Source organism: Hirundo rustica, chromosome Z, assembly GCF_015227805.2.
Source record: "Hirundo rustica isolate bHirRus1 chromosome Z, bHirRus1.pri.v3, whole genome shotgun sequence".
In the NCBI taxonomy this organism is placed as follows: Eukaryota; Metazoa; Chordata; class Aves; order Passeriformes; family Hirundinidae; genus Hirundo; species Hirundo rustica.
In genome coordinates, this window is record NC_053488.1 from 40,668,737 (window position 1) to 40,684,117 (window position 15,381).

Here is a 15,381-nt window from a genome sequence, read left to right on the forward strand (position 1 = left end):
CCTCTTCTTCTCTGGCTGCAACTACATATGCACAATAACTTTTTCTTCTTTCTTCTTAAATCTGTTATCACAGGAGTGTTAGCACCATTTCTGACCAGCCAAATCTTGGCCAGCAGCCAGCGGTCCATCTTTGGAGGCACCAGGGACTGGCTCTGCCAGACATGAAGGAAACTTCCAGCAGCTTCTCACAGAAGCCACCCCTGTAGCCGTCCCCCCTCCAAAGCTGGCCATTGTAAACCCAATTCAATGCATTCAAGTATTAATATTTTAGTGTAGGAACAATAAAAAGTTCTCTCTGAGAGTTAAAGGACCAAAATAATGAAACATGTTACAACCTACAGTTGGATCAAATCCTGCTTATTACAACAAAGCATATCTTTTATCACATGTGACATAAGACAGGAATTATAAAAGGATAGGTAGCAAGGATTCAAGAAAAAGCAGGAGAAGTGCCTGTGTTCTATCTTGCTAGTTAGACTTGAGATAGAAACAACAATTATGGAATTTGAGGATAGTAAACTCTTTTAGAAATGAAAACAACTAACTCTGAAACAGAACAAAGCATGACAAATAAAGATGAAAAGAGGTATTCTACCTCTTTAAAGCATGCACTTTAGATTATGGCCCTTAGGTACATAATAACAAACAATCACACTGCATGTAACTTTACTGTCATGCTATAATATGGATTTACATAAAACTTTAGCAATGATAATATCTTTTATCTAAGTCTTTATTATTACATTTTTCATGTTTCCAGATTTCCTGTCTGAGCATTCAGATTCCACTCTAGGAGTCACATTCACAGTCTGTGAGACTTTCACTGCTGGGCCTGAGGTCCCTTTGCAGTGGGTGGCTTCAGTGACCTGGCGGGTGCTCCATTTCAATCCCTACGCACACCACGCTCATTCTGTCAGACAAGCCTCCTTTGCCATCTTGACCCCATGTTTCCCAGAGCAGCGTCCCAGATGCTGGGTTCCTGGAAGTATCTTGATCATGATGCAGTGACTCTGTAGCAGCACACACTGTTTCTAAAGAATCCCTGGGCTTTTACACCCTTACAATCTATGCGCCCGTCCTACATGCCCCCTGCACTTGCCTCTTTGTCCAGTGGTGGTATTTCGGCTGAGGTCCTCTCCTTGCTCATCAGGTCCTGCAGAGTCTCTAGGGGACTGGCACCCCCACCCCTACCAGCTAGAAGCACAGGCCCCTGTGCCCTTTGTTTGCAAAAGGTCAGTGCCTGTGTATGAGCTCCAGACATTTGGTGCCAGCCCAGGCACAATGTCCAGCTTGCATACAAGCTCTCAGCATTAGGTGTATTCCTCTATAAGCATGTCTGCCTTTGGTGATACAGCTCTCTTTTTGGCTTAAGACTTCATGTAGTCAATTTTGCTTAGTAGAATTGTGTTGCTGGAAAATGTATGTGATGGCTAGATCCTCTAAGTGACACAGTGTTAGCCTCTCTAGCTGTTCTGGTGCCATGCCCGGGAATGACACCTTGAGGCATGTGATATGTTCAGGATGCTTCTCCATCAGGCAGGAGAGATGTAGGCACTAGGAAATTAAATGTCCAGGGATGAGAAAATGTCTGTAAGAAAGGTCAGGTTCAGGATGACCCTTGCTGGTGATGAGGCATTTTGCTGTAAAGGTCAGAGAAACATCAGTCTCCATTCTCAATTCTGTCTCTTGTAATTAGGCACTTTTGCACCTTGGGGGGTTGGGGGGGGGGGAAGAAGTGGGAGGAAGGAAAAATAAGCAAGGGCTCTTTTGGTAAGGAGGTTTTATTCCATATCTACACCTGCTAGGCAACCCTGTGTAGGGTGCTGTTCTGTGTGTGTGAAATATCAGTTTGTGGAGAGAATGTGGATGGAGTAGCCACTTAGGCATGCAGCCCTCATCTTTACTTAACATGAGACACCTTTTGTCAGAAAGGTTAGGCACCTATGCCTAGTACTAAAACTATGAGATTCAGGCTTTGCATGCAAATATGTAATCACGCTGAAACCATCACTGTTACTTTTTGGCATAAAATTCCAGACAGAACATTTGGTTACACTTTGACAGTAAAATTCAAGTTTTCCTTGTCTGTCTCTATTATTTGTGTAAGTATGTAACTTGACAATCACACACTGATTACACATAGTGAAAAGCTGTAAGAGGAATGAGAGGGAGATGTTTTTACAAACAAACTGTGGACCTGCTGGTAGATAAGGCCAGGTACTGATAGGTGAAAGAAGAAATGGCAGGAACCATAAATTCCAGAGGAATTCCATTAATCGACTCAGACTGTTACTCACCCAAGGCTGCACTAAATTCCAGGACTTAGAACAGAGACACAAAGAAAAGGCGGGGGGGGGGAGGGCGGGGGGGGGGGGGGGGAGAGAGAGGATGCACATTAGAAGAGGGTCTGTATTAGGTGATTTGGGAAGTCTGTACTTCTCAAGTACCTCAGACAATGGGGAAAGAGAGAAAAAAAGGAGACTGAGAAATTAGGATAAAAAAGGAGGCTGCGTCCCCCAGCAGTTTGAGAGATCCCAGTTTGGGAAATTGCCTCATGACCTCTCCTTTTATTCATTAATAAAGCTACAGAACTCCTCTGTCTCCTTTTTGGACATAAGCCTCTGGCATTGTGGATTAATTTTCCTGACAGCTGCAAGCAAAAGAACAGATTGCAAATTACTTATATTTGTCATGCAAAAGTTTTAATCATTTGGGATGCTGGAATTTCTTACAGAAATTTTGTTTTGATTGATAGCTCGGAGCATCAGAAAACTAAGATTTTTTTCTAAAACTTTGCATTAATTTAAGGAAATAGAATTATACAGATAAAGGCAAGATATATTTATAGCAAACACTGGGTTTGACTGTCATTGTGGAATCTCTCTGAGCAGTTAGATTTTTTTTTTTCTCTTTTGAGGCTTCACAAAAAGAAGGCCAAATCCCACAGAAGACAAAATCTCTAATCTTACTGCTGAAATATTTCTGAATTCCTCATATTCATCCCTCTCCAGAGATACTATGACCTTCAAAGTACCTATTAAACCTGCAAGGACATTACAGTCAATAATGGCACTGACATGCATAGCATATCTTTGATTCAAAGCTGCAGAATATTTAAATAAAAATATTTCAAAAATTTCTAAAAAAATTCTGGATACAATGTGTGCTGATGAGACTAGTGTAGGCTGCAATGGATGCCAAAAGGCTCCAAAAGGATCTGCAAAAATTTGCTAAGTTTTTTGATATGCTGTAGTAATGTGATGGTGTTAATGTCATTCTCCAGATTAGTGCAGGACAAAGTAGCTTTCCAGTTCCTTAGCACTAAAAACACATGAAGTTTTACCTTTCTACAAAATAAACCAACAATTCAGAGGCAAGTAATATTGTAAGGCAGCTGATCTAAGCAAACATTTCTTATACAGTATTTTATTATTTTACCATATTATTGAAAATTTCTTAATGAATTTTTGTTAATTATAGGTAGCTACATTTTCCAACATAAAAACTGTGCAGAGATAATGATATTTTTCCTTTGTTGACTTGAATATTTCTGCTTTTAATTTGAAGCATTTCAGAGCCTGAGAGATTTGACTCAACTACCAGGATTTTGTAAAACTCCTTGAGAGCAGATAATTGCCTGAGTTTACTGTCATTAATTCCATACAAAACAGTTTGTGATCTCTTAAATGAAACTGAAACTTGAAAGAGCACTAAGTCAAACTAAATTTGTTTTATACTGCAGTAAGCATGCCCTGCACAAGTGGGTCTACAAGTGAAAACCAGGAGAGAGGCAATGACTATGTTCAAAGCTTGGAATAATCTGTAGAGGATACACCATATTTGTTTACAGTGGTGTGCAGAGACTTATCAGCACGGCAAAATGAAAGAGAACAGGGCTGTCTTTAATCCTGCCTTTTGAAACATAGCGAGAATTCTGATACGGTTTCAAGTTACTGTAATAAGGATAAGATTAATTTCAAAACACGGTGGTATATACAGCGACGTTATCATGATAGAGGAAGCACTAGTTTCCCACGAATGATCAGAATAAAGATACCCTCAATAAGCAGAAATCAAGACTGCAATCGCCATTCTTTGGGCAATTGTGGCTGAAGGGCTAAGGTTTTGTTGTTACCATGGCTGACAAAAGAGGTACTGGTATTTCGCCCGCCCAGGTGCCCATCCTCAGCGGAAAAAAGCCTTGATGGACACATCAAGGCGTGTCGCTGTTGGTCATATTTATTGAGACATATTTATTTTGAGACAGCAAAAGTACCCGCAGCTCTGTCCAGAACTGTGAGCAGCCGACACGGCTCTTACAGGGGTGCTGCACTCGAATCTGTGACCGTGGGGGCCTAGTGATGGCTTTCGCCGGACGGAGCAGCCCTCCAGGCTAAACTCTGAATCCCGCACGCTCCGTGCAGCGCTGCGAGCGTGAGCTGGTGGCAGTGCCGCCGTGCGGAACCGCGGAGCTGGCCGGCAGGATGAACACCGCTGCTTTTCTCGGCACGAGGGGGCGAGTCCGACACTTCGTGGCAACGCCGGACTTTATCCAAGCGCGCCGGAGAGTAGAGCTACCCTTGGGAGCTCCCAGAGTAGCGAGCGCCTCTTTCGTCGGTGTCACTTGTTACAGGACGTAGGCTGCACCAAAGGACACCAAAATCACCGTTGTGTCACGGATGGTACCACACCAGGAACGCTCGCTGCGGAGAGCGCAGCCAGACGGCCCGCGGCCGGCCGGAACAGGCGCCGCCCCCCGCGCTCGCGGTGCCCGAGGGTGTCCAGGCGCCCTCCGGATGAATAACAGAGCGGCACGCTGCATTGGCCGGTGGTTGTGATTGACAGCTCCTGTGCTGCACGTTAATTGGCCGAAGCCGGGCCCCAGGGGCGGGGCGGAGCCTAGAGCCGGGATTGGCTGCTCCCTTACTCGCCCGTCGCGCGTGCGGGCCGTGGGCGGGCTTGGCCGTGCTTATAGGCGGCGGCGGCGGTGGTGGCGGTGGCGGGTGCGCTGAGGAGTTCTCTTGGCTGCTGCCGCCCGGCGGCGCTGGGGCTCCGGGGAGGAGCGGCGGTCCGCGGGAGCTGGGGCGGCTTGCGGACCGGGCCGGCGTCGCTCTCGCCCGTCGTCGCTACCCTCCGACGTGCTCGTTGTTTCGGCCCCGCGCAGCAGCGGCAGCCTCGGGCGGGTGGTCGGGGGAGGAGAGGCGGCCGCGCGGATGATGACGGGGCTGGTGGGTAGCCCGGTGGCTGCCGTCATGCAGGATAACTTCGGGTGCTCCGTCGCCAATCGCTTCTACCAGCTCCTGGACGACGAGTCGGACCCATTCGACGTGCTGCGCGAGGCCGAGCGCCGCCAGCAGCAGAGGAAGAAGCGCGACGAGGCGGCGCCCGCCGCCAGGAGAGCCGTGCCCGGTGGCCGGGGGGGCGGCGGCAAGAGGGAGACGCAGAAGGAGCGCAAGCAGCCGGAGAGCTCTCCTGCACCCGCCCCTGCGGCGCCGCCGCCGCGGCCAGGTACTCGGGCGGCGCCCCTGTGGGGCCGGGTGGGGACGGGCGGGACCGGTGGCAGGTTTTGGGAAGGAGGGCAGAAGGTTCCCGGAGCTGCGACGCGGCTTGGATGGCCGTGGGCTCCGCGCTTCGCCGACCTCTTGGCAGCCGTGGCGTAGCAGCTCTGAAAAAACCCGGTTCCTGGTGTGGTCGTCGTGGTGAATGCACCTGAAAGTACCCTTACAGAAAGCAGTGACACTTGGTCACGGTCCTGACACGATGTTGTGGAGCGCTCTTAGCCGAGGAGGGCCTTGAATATCTAAATGTAAACTTCAGCAATATCCCCAAGAGACAAGTGCGAGAGCGTTGACTCCTACGCTGCGGCATCTACAGCGTTCCTGCTGGTTTAGCAGCTGTGTTGCTGCCTTTCATTGCTTGTCACCCTGGACCGTATCCTTCAGTGTCTGAAATTTCCAGGTGTGATTTCTCGGTACCTGTGAGTTTTCTGGCCTTTCAGTGTCTTCAGGGTTCTAACTGTGCTTATTTTGCCTTGAGGTTGCATTGGTGAACCAGCCTTTGAATAAAAACTTATTTCCTGGGGTTGCTCTTCTGCTCGGTGTTCAGGAATGGTCAGCTGCTAGGTTTTGATGCGTAATATTGCTTGGGGAAAGAGGGAGTCAGTTGGCTTTTGTGCTAAAATGTCTGTCACAGTCCTCTTTTCAGCTGGAGGCTTTGTGGGCTACAGCTCCTTGCATTTGGAGCTGATTTTTATGTTTTAGTGAATCTGATTGTTACTGCTTACCTGGTATTGAGCTTCTTGTTTATGGATTCTGTATCTGAAGTATCTGAGAACTGGTGGATTGTTTCCAAATATTGAGAATCTCTGCACAGAAGATTCTGTTTTCACCCTCTCTAGTTGTTGATTCCCATTCTCCTGCAGGAGGCAATGAAGGCTGACACATAATCTGTTATTGAGGTATTTTCTTCCTGTAATTAAAGCTCCTGTTAAACTCACAGTAATTGTACTGTGTGTTTTAATGTCCTAGAAAAGGCCTTTGAACTGGGGTTGCTCCATCAAGTTGTTGCCAGTGCTACCTATTCTATTGCTTAGACTTACAGTCTTAATTAAGCTCTTCCTTACAGCAGTTAGTTGATGCGTTGTTTGTGGAGAAGAGACTCTTGCAATGCCAGATATGTCCCGGATAATGAGCACCTTTGTAGAGGAAGATATCAACAACTTGTCGCTGTCTTTTTGGGCAGTTTTACGAAACTATCTTTTTGATGTTTCTCTGCAGATATGTGACTTGTCCCCTAAGACCAATACTCTGACTATAACAGCTTATTTTATTTAAAGATTACTTTATTGTGGCTGTCTACAGAAGTTGAAGGAGCCTGTTCAGTGAACAGCAAAGTCTCAAGTTCTGGTGAAAAAGTTCTTGAACAAGAATTGGTGTTCATTAGTAACTTAGCAGGAACATTATAGTATGGGAAGACCATCCTTTACCTCCTGCTTGCCTGTAGGTGTCTTCATTCTTGGCAATACACCATTGCCCTGTGGAGTGTCTGACTAGTCTCTGCAACCTTGTGTTAAGAAATCTCTTCTCTCGTACGGAGACAACAGGCATGTGCACCTTGTTTCAATTTTGTATTAATTTAAAATGAAGACTGCTAATGTCCTTAGTGAAAGGACATTAAGATCTATTTTAAGAATAGTTATTTTTCTTCTATATTTAAAAAATGCACTTTCTTCTTTAAATATAGCATCTGTTCTGGATTTTGTGTGTTTGTCTCAGGCTTGTTAGGAAGTAAGGGCTATAAAAGTACAGTGCTTAAGATGCTAAATCAGTGTGGGTAGTCAAGCTTGGTCCGGACTATGTGTTCCTCCTTTGAATGTGCTCTCTTAGCAAGCCTGCTCTGAATAGTAGAGAACCCTCTGAGTTTGGGTAAATACAAGTGATGATGTAGCTGACAAATGTTAAGCAAGTGGCAAGTTGAGAGAAAAATCTTGTGGATTTTTGGAAGGGAGGGGGTCAGCTGACTATTTGGACTGTACAGAATTGGTTTGTTACATAAGGTTCAGCCAGAAAATGTACAGATTTTATATATGATTCAGGTTGCTATCAGCTTAACACCATAAAATAGCATCTAGACCCATCTAAACAGTCGAAACAGATTCTGGTGGTATTAGAGTTGATAGAATTCACTGTATTGTGCTGGTGCTCTTAGAATCATCACAGAACAACAGGGGTGAAAGACCCTGTTGAAAGGGACCTCAAAGGATGGTCTAGTCCAACCTTTCCTAGGAAAGGCAGCCTTGAAGAGCTCATCTGCTGCCTTGTCCAGTTGCATTTTGAAAGCCTTCTTTGAAGGGGGCTTAATCCTGAGGAGGTTGTTTCAATGTAAGGTAGTACCAGAAAAAAATTCTGAACTCAGATGAAATCTCTTGTACAACTTGTACCCACTGTAGCCACTCACCTTCTTCTTGTGAAGAGAGCCTTTATCATTGCAGGCTTTCAAGTACCTGAGGTGCTGTGATGTGAATTACATGAAACTTGGTCCAGGGAGAAGAGGCATGGCTCCTTCAGTCTTTCCTCATAAGGCAGGCTCACCAACCTTTTCATAACCTTCACAGAATTTCTTTTAGAAATTCTACGGCCTGATCCTCTTCATAATCCTCCTTTGGGCCCCTCCACACTGTTTCATCTAATTGCTAGGTTGTTTGCTTGTTTGGATTACAAAAATCCTTGTTATGTTTCATGATTTTTGTTTTATTCTAGTATTATTTCTTGAGCATATTGAATCTCTAAAAAAGGGTCTTTAGAAAGACTTGAAGCACATTTAGTCTTCTATCTTGAAGTATAAGAAGTTTTAGAGTATGTATGAGATTTTTTGTGGTATTATGTTTTAAAGCTTGAGTAAAAGTTTAGTCACAAAGTTCTGTAAGGTGGCTTTTTTTAAATGTAGTTCTTCACTGAGTTTTTCAGAGCAGGTTTTACTAAGTTTCTGGAGATATTTTCAATTTGAAGCAAACCTCCTGAGAGGATTTTGTCAGATAATGTAATAGTTTGACCTTTAGAATCCTAACTGTTTGTTATAAAATGGCACAACTGCAAGGAGGCAGCTTTTTAAGCTTCATTTGTATGGAGAAAATGGACTCCTATTTAATTTTCTATCAAAACCTGTACTTTTGACCTTCAATGTGTATTTTTTTCTCTTCTACTGACTGCTGTTTTGTGGTTTTAGGCTGTATTAGCTGAGGATTAGGGTAAAGGCTGGTTGTAGGTATTGCAGCTCTTAAAATTGCACCACTTGATGTTAACTCAGTTCATTCTTAGCACAGTGACCAAACTGCATTTGCCAGCTCTTTATTCAAATGGCCCAGTTGCAGTGCTTGCATTCTTTACCAGTCCAGGAAAATTTAATTTGTTAATCATGCAGTAATGCTCTCTGTTCTTTTGAAATCTCTAAATCTTTCTTGCTAATACTTCTATAAAGTTTTCTTCTTCCATGTACATATGATGCCTCTGGTAACATTTATATGTAGTTCCTAAATACTGTTCTTTTGAATTTTTTCATCTGTGGTTTTAAAATGGCATGGAAAGTTTCTATGGAATTTTATCTTAGACTACCTGTAAATTTTCTTATTTTTAAATGGTTTATCCTGGTAGTATTCTTTTACCTACAGTGTCATAAGGATTGTCCAGAGGAAAGTTGTGACAGGCAATTCTGTAATTCAGCGAGTACTGGCACACATAAAAACAAAATGCAACAGGATAGAGTCTAACTCCATGTGTTTCTTTGGTGTGCTGCTTGCAATAGCTGAAGCTTTTTTGTATTTTGGGATACCATTATTCTTTTGCAAATCATGTAATTAGCCATGCTTTAATTAGCGAAATTAATCATTTGAAGTTTGGTATTAGAATTGCATGGTCACACACCTTTAAAAGGGGAGAAAGTAAAATTGGTTTTGGAGTCTTAATTCTTCTACACTAAAATATAGCAAAATAAGTGCCTGAGTGCCTGAATTGCTTTTTACTATTTCCAGTTTTGAAATTTTGCTGTAAAGGGAGATTAGTTGCCTTTGTATAAATTGTTAAAGAAGCTTATTCACCCTAGGCTTCCTACAGCTGAGTCTGCATCATCCAGTTTCTGGGGAAAACACACGAATAATTTTGTGGTACTGCAACAGGGACAGCTCAAGCTAGGTGCCTCACCAGAGGGACCCAGAACAAAGAAATACTTGGGATTTTATACCCTTACAACCTGTGTACCTGTTCTTTGCACATTTCACACACCTTGTACACACTTCTTATTCAAATGGTGATTTTTGTTTCGGGGTCTTGTTCAATATCACATTCTTGCTCTGTAGCTGTTTTTATCTGGTTGGATTGCAGCTTCTGGTGATAGCCATTGCTTCTTAATCGTTTAGTTTACACTGGTTTCTCTACTCTTAAACAGTAGTACAAGACTCAGCATTTCAAGGTGAAAGTTTGCAGCTCGTGGCCTAAAACTTCAGCACTTTGCTTGTGCTAAGATAAAATAATTCAGCTAAGTAAACTGAGTCTGCAACAGTCCTCTTTGTTTTTATTAAGCTTTCCCACTATTGTCAGAAAGAACTCATGAAGTCTTTCAAAGTATTTAAGTGCTATCCATAATGTCACATATGGTGTTATTACAAGTAACAGGCATAATATCCTAAAGCTTTAACAGCAAAATAAGTACATAGTAGGATGGTATATGACCATTTCCATTTAGGTTCTAATTTGGATTTCTGTGAAAACACCTTAATTAATACTTCAGCAGTACCACTGAGCATCCTTTTTTTGTTTGTTTTTTGTTTCCCACACATTTATTTAACACATTGGGTCGACCACTGATCTCCAAGAGGCTGGTTTGTAGTTTGCCAAACACTAGTCCTGTTGATGACAGACTTTGATGTTGGCAAGGGCTATTTTCCAACATTGCATAATATCCCAAAGTATACTAAACCTAAGCTTCAAGCCATTATAAACCTATCTGACTAGAAGTTTAAGTTTTTATATATATATATATATATATATATATATATATATAAAAATTTTTGTTTTGTTGAAGCCTTTTGTATGAGTTTGAGAGTGTACAACAGGAATTTCCCTTGAAAGGTTAATAGCTACCAGAATAGGATCTGGATTTAAAATCCATTGGAATTATTATTTTCTGCTGAAGCAAGGGACTCTTGTTTTTTCTGTAGCATACCCATTGCATGACACACTCCAAAAGCTTATTTAGACTCTGTATAAATAGTGACACTTGCTGGTCATGTCACCACAAGGCTGCTTTTGCTAATTCAATTAATTTGGCCTCTTGGGCCATCAGCAAGAGTTGTAGGGGTTCCGTTTCAAGCACCTGAAAATTTCTCAGCAATGCATAGCCTCTGTGTTGTTTTCCATTTACATAGTGTGAAGATCCATTAGTTGTAGATCTAAGGTCTCTAGAGGCTGATTTTACAAATCTGTCTGTAGCTGGCTGGAGTGGAACACATCGTAGCAATCATTATGTGGCTCACTGTTGGAAGGAGCAAATAGTTCCTTTAAAATGACATTCTTTTAAAGTAATAGTAATTAAATTAATGAATTCAAATTCAGAATCATTCACATTTTGAGGGGACAATGTTTGTGTATCATGTTTAAGAATGAGTTCTGCTTTGTGTTACACACATAGTTGTGGCCTGTAACCAATATTCCTTTTACAGCTTGGAATATCCTTTCTTGCTCCAGACTCCAATTCCACTTCCTCTACCTTAATAACTTCTTTCAGTGGTTTACTTAACTGCTGTAGCCCTGGTAGTTGGGATCTTCAGTACCCTACTGTGCCTAAAAAATTTTCTCACAATTGTTTTCTTTCTGTCTTTGTTTGGTCAAGGTATTTCTACCATTGCCTTGGACCTATTTTGGTCTACTTTGTCCTTTTGAAGTATACTGTGAAGAAGGATAGTCTTTCAAATGGATGGGGTTTGCTCCCTATATATTTTTTTTATTATTATTTTTGGAGAGAGGGTGTGGTTGTTGGTTTTTGTTGTTTTGATTTTTTTTTTGTTTATTTGGGTGGCTTCTGTTTAGTGGGGGCTTTTTTGTTTGTTTGTTTTTATTTATGGATTAAGCCCAAGCAATCAGTTCTACATCAATGCTGATTTTACTCCACAGCTTTGGGGCTGTGGATTTCAAAAATTCTGGTATTTTTAGCTCCTTTTGTTAGCTTTTGGTGACCACACTGCTTCCCATAATGATTAGGTGTATCTGTTCAGGCAACAAATGTAATTCCATATCTCAGGTCTGTAAGAGGTCTCTTTTTGTGCTGGGGAGTCTTCTGTCAGTGTGACTCTTCCACAAACACTCTTTTTCCCATTTGCTCTTTGCAATCAGTTACCTCTCTCAGCTTGTGAATTGCATGCCACCATCGCATCCTCATGTTCCCTGCAATGGGAGAAACAGCAAGATTCCTACTTTAGCTTATAGTCGCTGATAGCAGTTGAACGCTGGGCTCCTTGTGGTGTTTGTCTGAAGTCAAGGCTTTCTAAAAAAACCCAGCCACAAAAACAAACAACAACAAGAAAAACAAACAAACAAAACAACAACAAAAAACACCACCAAAATTTAAAAAAGGTGGGAGCACACTCTTTCAGTACAGGCCGGTGAAGAGCCACAAAACATAGAGAGACACCTCTTTCCAAGCAAGAGTCTCACTTGTTTGATGATGGATGATATGGATAGAGAAACTTGCTGAGGGCTGGACCGCAACACTGGAAAGGCAGCTAGATTTTGCTGTATCGTTTTAAATCCATCTGTTAATACATAGATATCCAGTGTCTGGGAAACCAAGCAATGCAGGTTATAAAAATTTGAGTTCTGCTTTTCCAGTTGTAAGTTCTGTGTACATACTTATTAAAAACATTTTTTAGAAAGTCTTCTTATCTGAGTGCTGCAGTGTTAGCAAGACTAATACTAATAGTAAAGTATTATTGTGGGGAAAGTGAAAACTGCTTAAGTATGTTTGCTCTGTATGATTTAGAATTCTAACAATGTCTCATGAAAACTGAGCTTTCTTTAGCACTGTCTAGTTCTAGTACCTGGTAGTTTTAGTATTTACAGATTCTTTCCCTCTAATAATAACTCAGCTGCTTCTGGGGAAAAAAAAAAAAACACCCACAAACCACAAAAACCAAAAAAACCAAACTAGCTCTGAGACATTTTAAACATCAGATTTCTTTTCTGATTCCTCAGTTTAGGAAGTAAAGTGGTAGGCAGCTTAGCCAACAGACTGGGCTGGTGCAGTAACGATCCAGGGAAACTGTGGTGAGATGGAGAATAGTGGGACACATAATCAGGTGAATACAGATTACAGATATAATTTTAAGACACAGGAAAATCACCTTAAAGAGAGGCTAAACTAGGTCACTAGGAAAGAGTATATTTGGGTTTTAGAATTATATTTGTAAGGCCTCAAGTAAATGACCCACAGAACTCCAGAGTTCGTGGTATTGGTTTTTGTTTGTTTGTTTTGGGGTTTGTTTTGTTTGTTTCTTTTTTGTTTTGGTTTGGTTTTTTGTGGTTTTGAAGAAAACCTGCATACCTGACTATATATACAAGCAAGCAGACAAAATTGAGGTGTACTTGGAGTGGTAGTTATTAAGCAGGCATTCAAAGTGTACCCCGGTTCTTTAAATTATTCTGTCAGTATATGAGATGGTTCCTGCTTTGTCTTGATTTGGTTGCCTTGGTTTTTTTTTTTATCCCCTGAAGGGTGGATAGCCCTTGAGCTCTGTAAATTAAACTGAGTCTGTTAGGACATACACATACATAGCAGAGGATTAAAATTGTATAACTTATGGTATTACTGTTGCTATGTTTGGTTTGCACTTAAATGCAGAGCTGGAAGTTGGGCTGGTTTTTTTGAACTGATTTACAAGCAGGTCACATAAACTTCTGCCCTGAGAGTGACTTGTCCTATTGGAGAGATGCAGGTGCTGCATCCAGTACAGTGCTGGAATCCACTACTTCATATCTGTCAAACCAATTAAAGATGTTTTTGTGGCATTTACTACCTGCATAAAAGTCTTTCTAGTGTTTAAAATCCATCTGCAGTAAATGAAATGACATTAGAAATGAGTGCTAGAATCAAAGTGAAATAGCATTGCATTGAAATTGGAGTTGAACAGATGGCTCCATCCAGTATGCTCAGTGCTGCTGACATGTAATACACTGACGTCTCTGGCAAGAAGACTTGTTTTGAAGTACTTCTAAGAGGTACTGGGTAATAGAACAAGGCACTGTATTTTTAAGATAACTTCTGCATCTTTTTTTGGCATTATTTTGCTAGTTCCAAGGAGCTCTTTGAATCGCAAGATGAAATTGAGGTTAACGTTAAGTATGTAGGGATGGGTGTCTCTGACTATTGCATTCTTGCCAAAAGAATAGTTTTAGAATAACTGATGCTTCTGATAGCCAATGAGAGAATCAAAAATTAATAACACCATAGTCTTCTATGCATTGTTGTGCATTCAGATCCAAAGAAAATAACAAAAATTAGGTCAGAAATTAGTAGTAATTTTTTCCACAGCAAGATTCCAACTTAGAATTAACGTTTACGTAGTTGGTAGTGTAGCTGAGATTTGTGTAGAGCAGATGTTTCCCAGTAGCATGTACAACTCTGTATCTTTTGTAATTTTGCTTTGAGTTAAAATGTCGTGATTTGAAAACCTTTCTCAGAAACTGATTTCAAAAGTTGTCCTTTATTGAGAGATTAAATCATAATTTGGGTAATGCAAATCTGCTCAGTGCTCTAAGGATCAAGTAACTGTAAACCTTGAGAAGAGAGAATTACTGGAATGTATTATGTCAAGGGGTTTATAGTTTAAAAAAAAGCAAAGCTGGAGTTGTTTCTGCACCACACATAAAACTCTCTTCTCTGTACAAATATGACTGTTCTTTTGGCGTAACAAAAAGCTTTGTTTACCACTTATTCACCAAGTGGATAGTTCTTTGAAGCTTTCTCTTTATGAATGATACTAGACTTTATCCTCACCACCTAAGCTTTGATCCAAAATCTTCTTATATAGGCATTTCTGTGGGGCTGCGAATTAATTTGCATCGTAATATTGTGACATAAAATAGCCTTTTTTTCCTATGTTCTAGCAACAGAGGTACAGTAGGCAGGGCTGTCACTTGTCTGCTAACCTGAGTTCAGAAATCTGATCAGCATTCCATAGATACTTCTTGTGGAAGCAGTAGCTCAGTTTTGTTTGAGACCAATCTTCCTGTTTATTGCTTGACTTACAGTATTGGCTGAAAAAGGTGTTGGTTTAAATATAGAAGCCTAGCAGACAAAACAGCTTGCTTTCTTTCTTCTCGAGAACTTGGTTCCAGATACAGAACAAAATTTGGGAAAATGGGAAAGGAAGTGCATAAAGAACCTTAATCTTCTGTTAGATCTATACAGCCTGAATGTAAAATTTCAGTTTATTCTAATTCACAATTTCTTTCCATTCATTCTGCCTAACCTGATCCTCCTTGACCCCAACAATGGCTGAACAAAACCCTAAAAAGCTTAAATGTATTTTATCTTGGAATATGTTTATGTTCTAGAATTAGTGGTGTTGAAGTCTTTCTGCTTACTGTTTGGGTCTCTGCCACCTGAGCTCAGCTACCTTTAGTGTTATTGAATGGTGCTTTCCACCATAGAACAGCAATGTGAGTGGGTGACCCTGTGCTGGTTGTTTGATACTGTGGCCATGAACTTAGAGGACCTGGAGGCTTAGACTTCGAAATTGAGCTTATCTGGCAGGAGGTGTTTTGTTTCACAATCAACACCTGTCTGTAAGGGGTCCTTCTCTTTCCCTCACTTTCATTGCTTCTGCTACTATCT

At 41.5% G+C, this 15,381-nt stretch overlaps 1 protein-coding gene across 2 annotated transcripts in view; it reads left to right on the top strand.

The window, feature by feature from the left end:
• The first annotated feature begins 5,012 nt into the window (after window positions 1-5,012).
• The window catches only part of HABP4 (hyaluronan binding protein 4), a 30,735-nt gene continuing 20,366 nt past the window's right edge, over window positions 5,013-15,381 (top strand). For both annotated transcript variants that reach the window (XM_040089280.1, XM_040089281.2), the window contains exon 1: window positions 5,013-5,508. In XM_040089280.1, coding sequence (XP_039945214.1) covers window positions 5,214-5,508 — 295 coding nt within the window. In that variant the 5' untranslated portion in view covers window positions 5,013-5,213. The remainder of the gene's footprint in view (window positions 5,509-15,381) is intronic.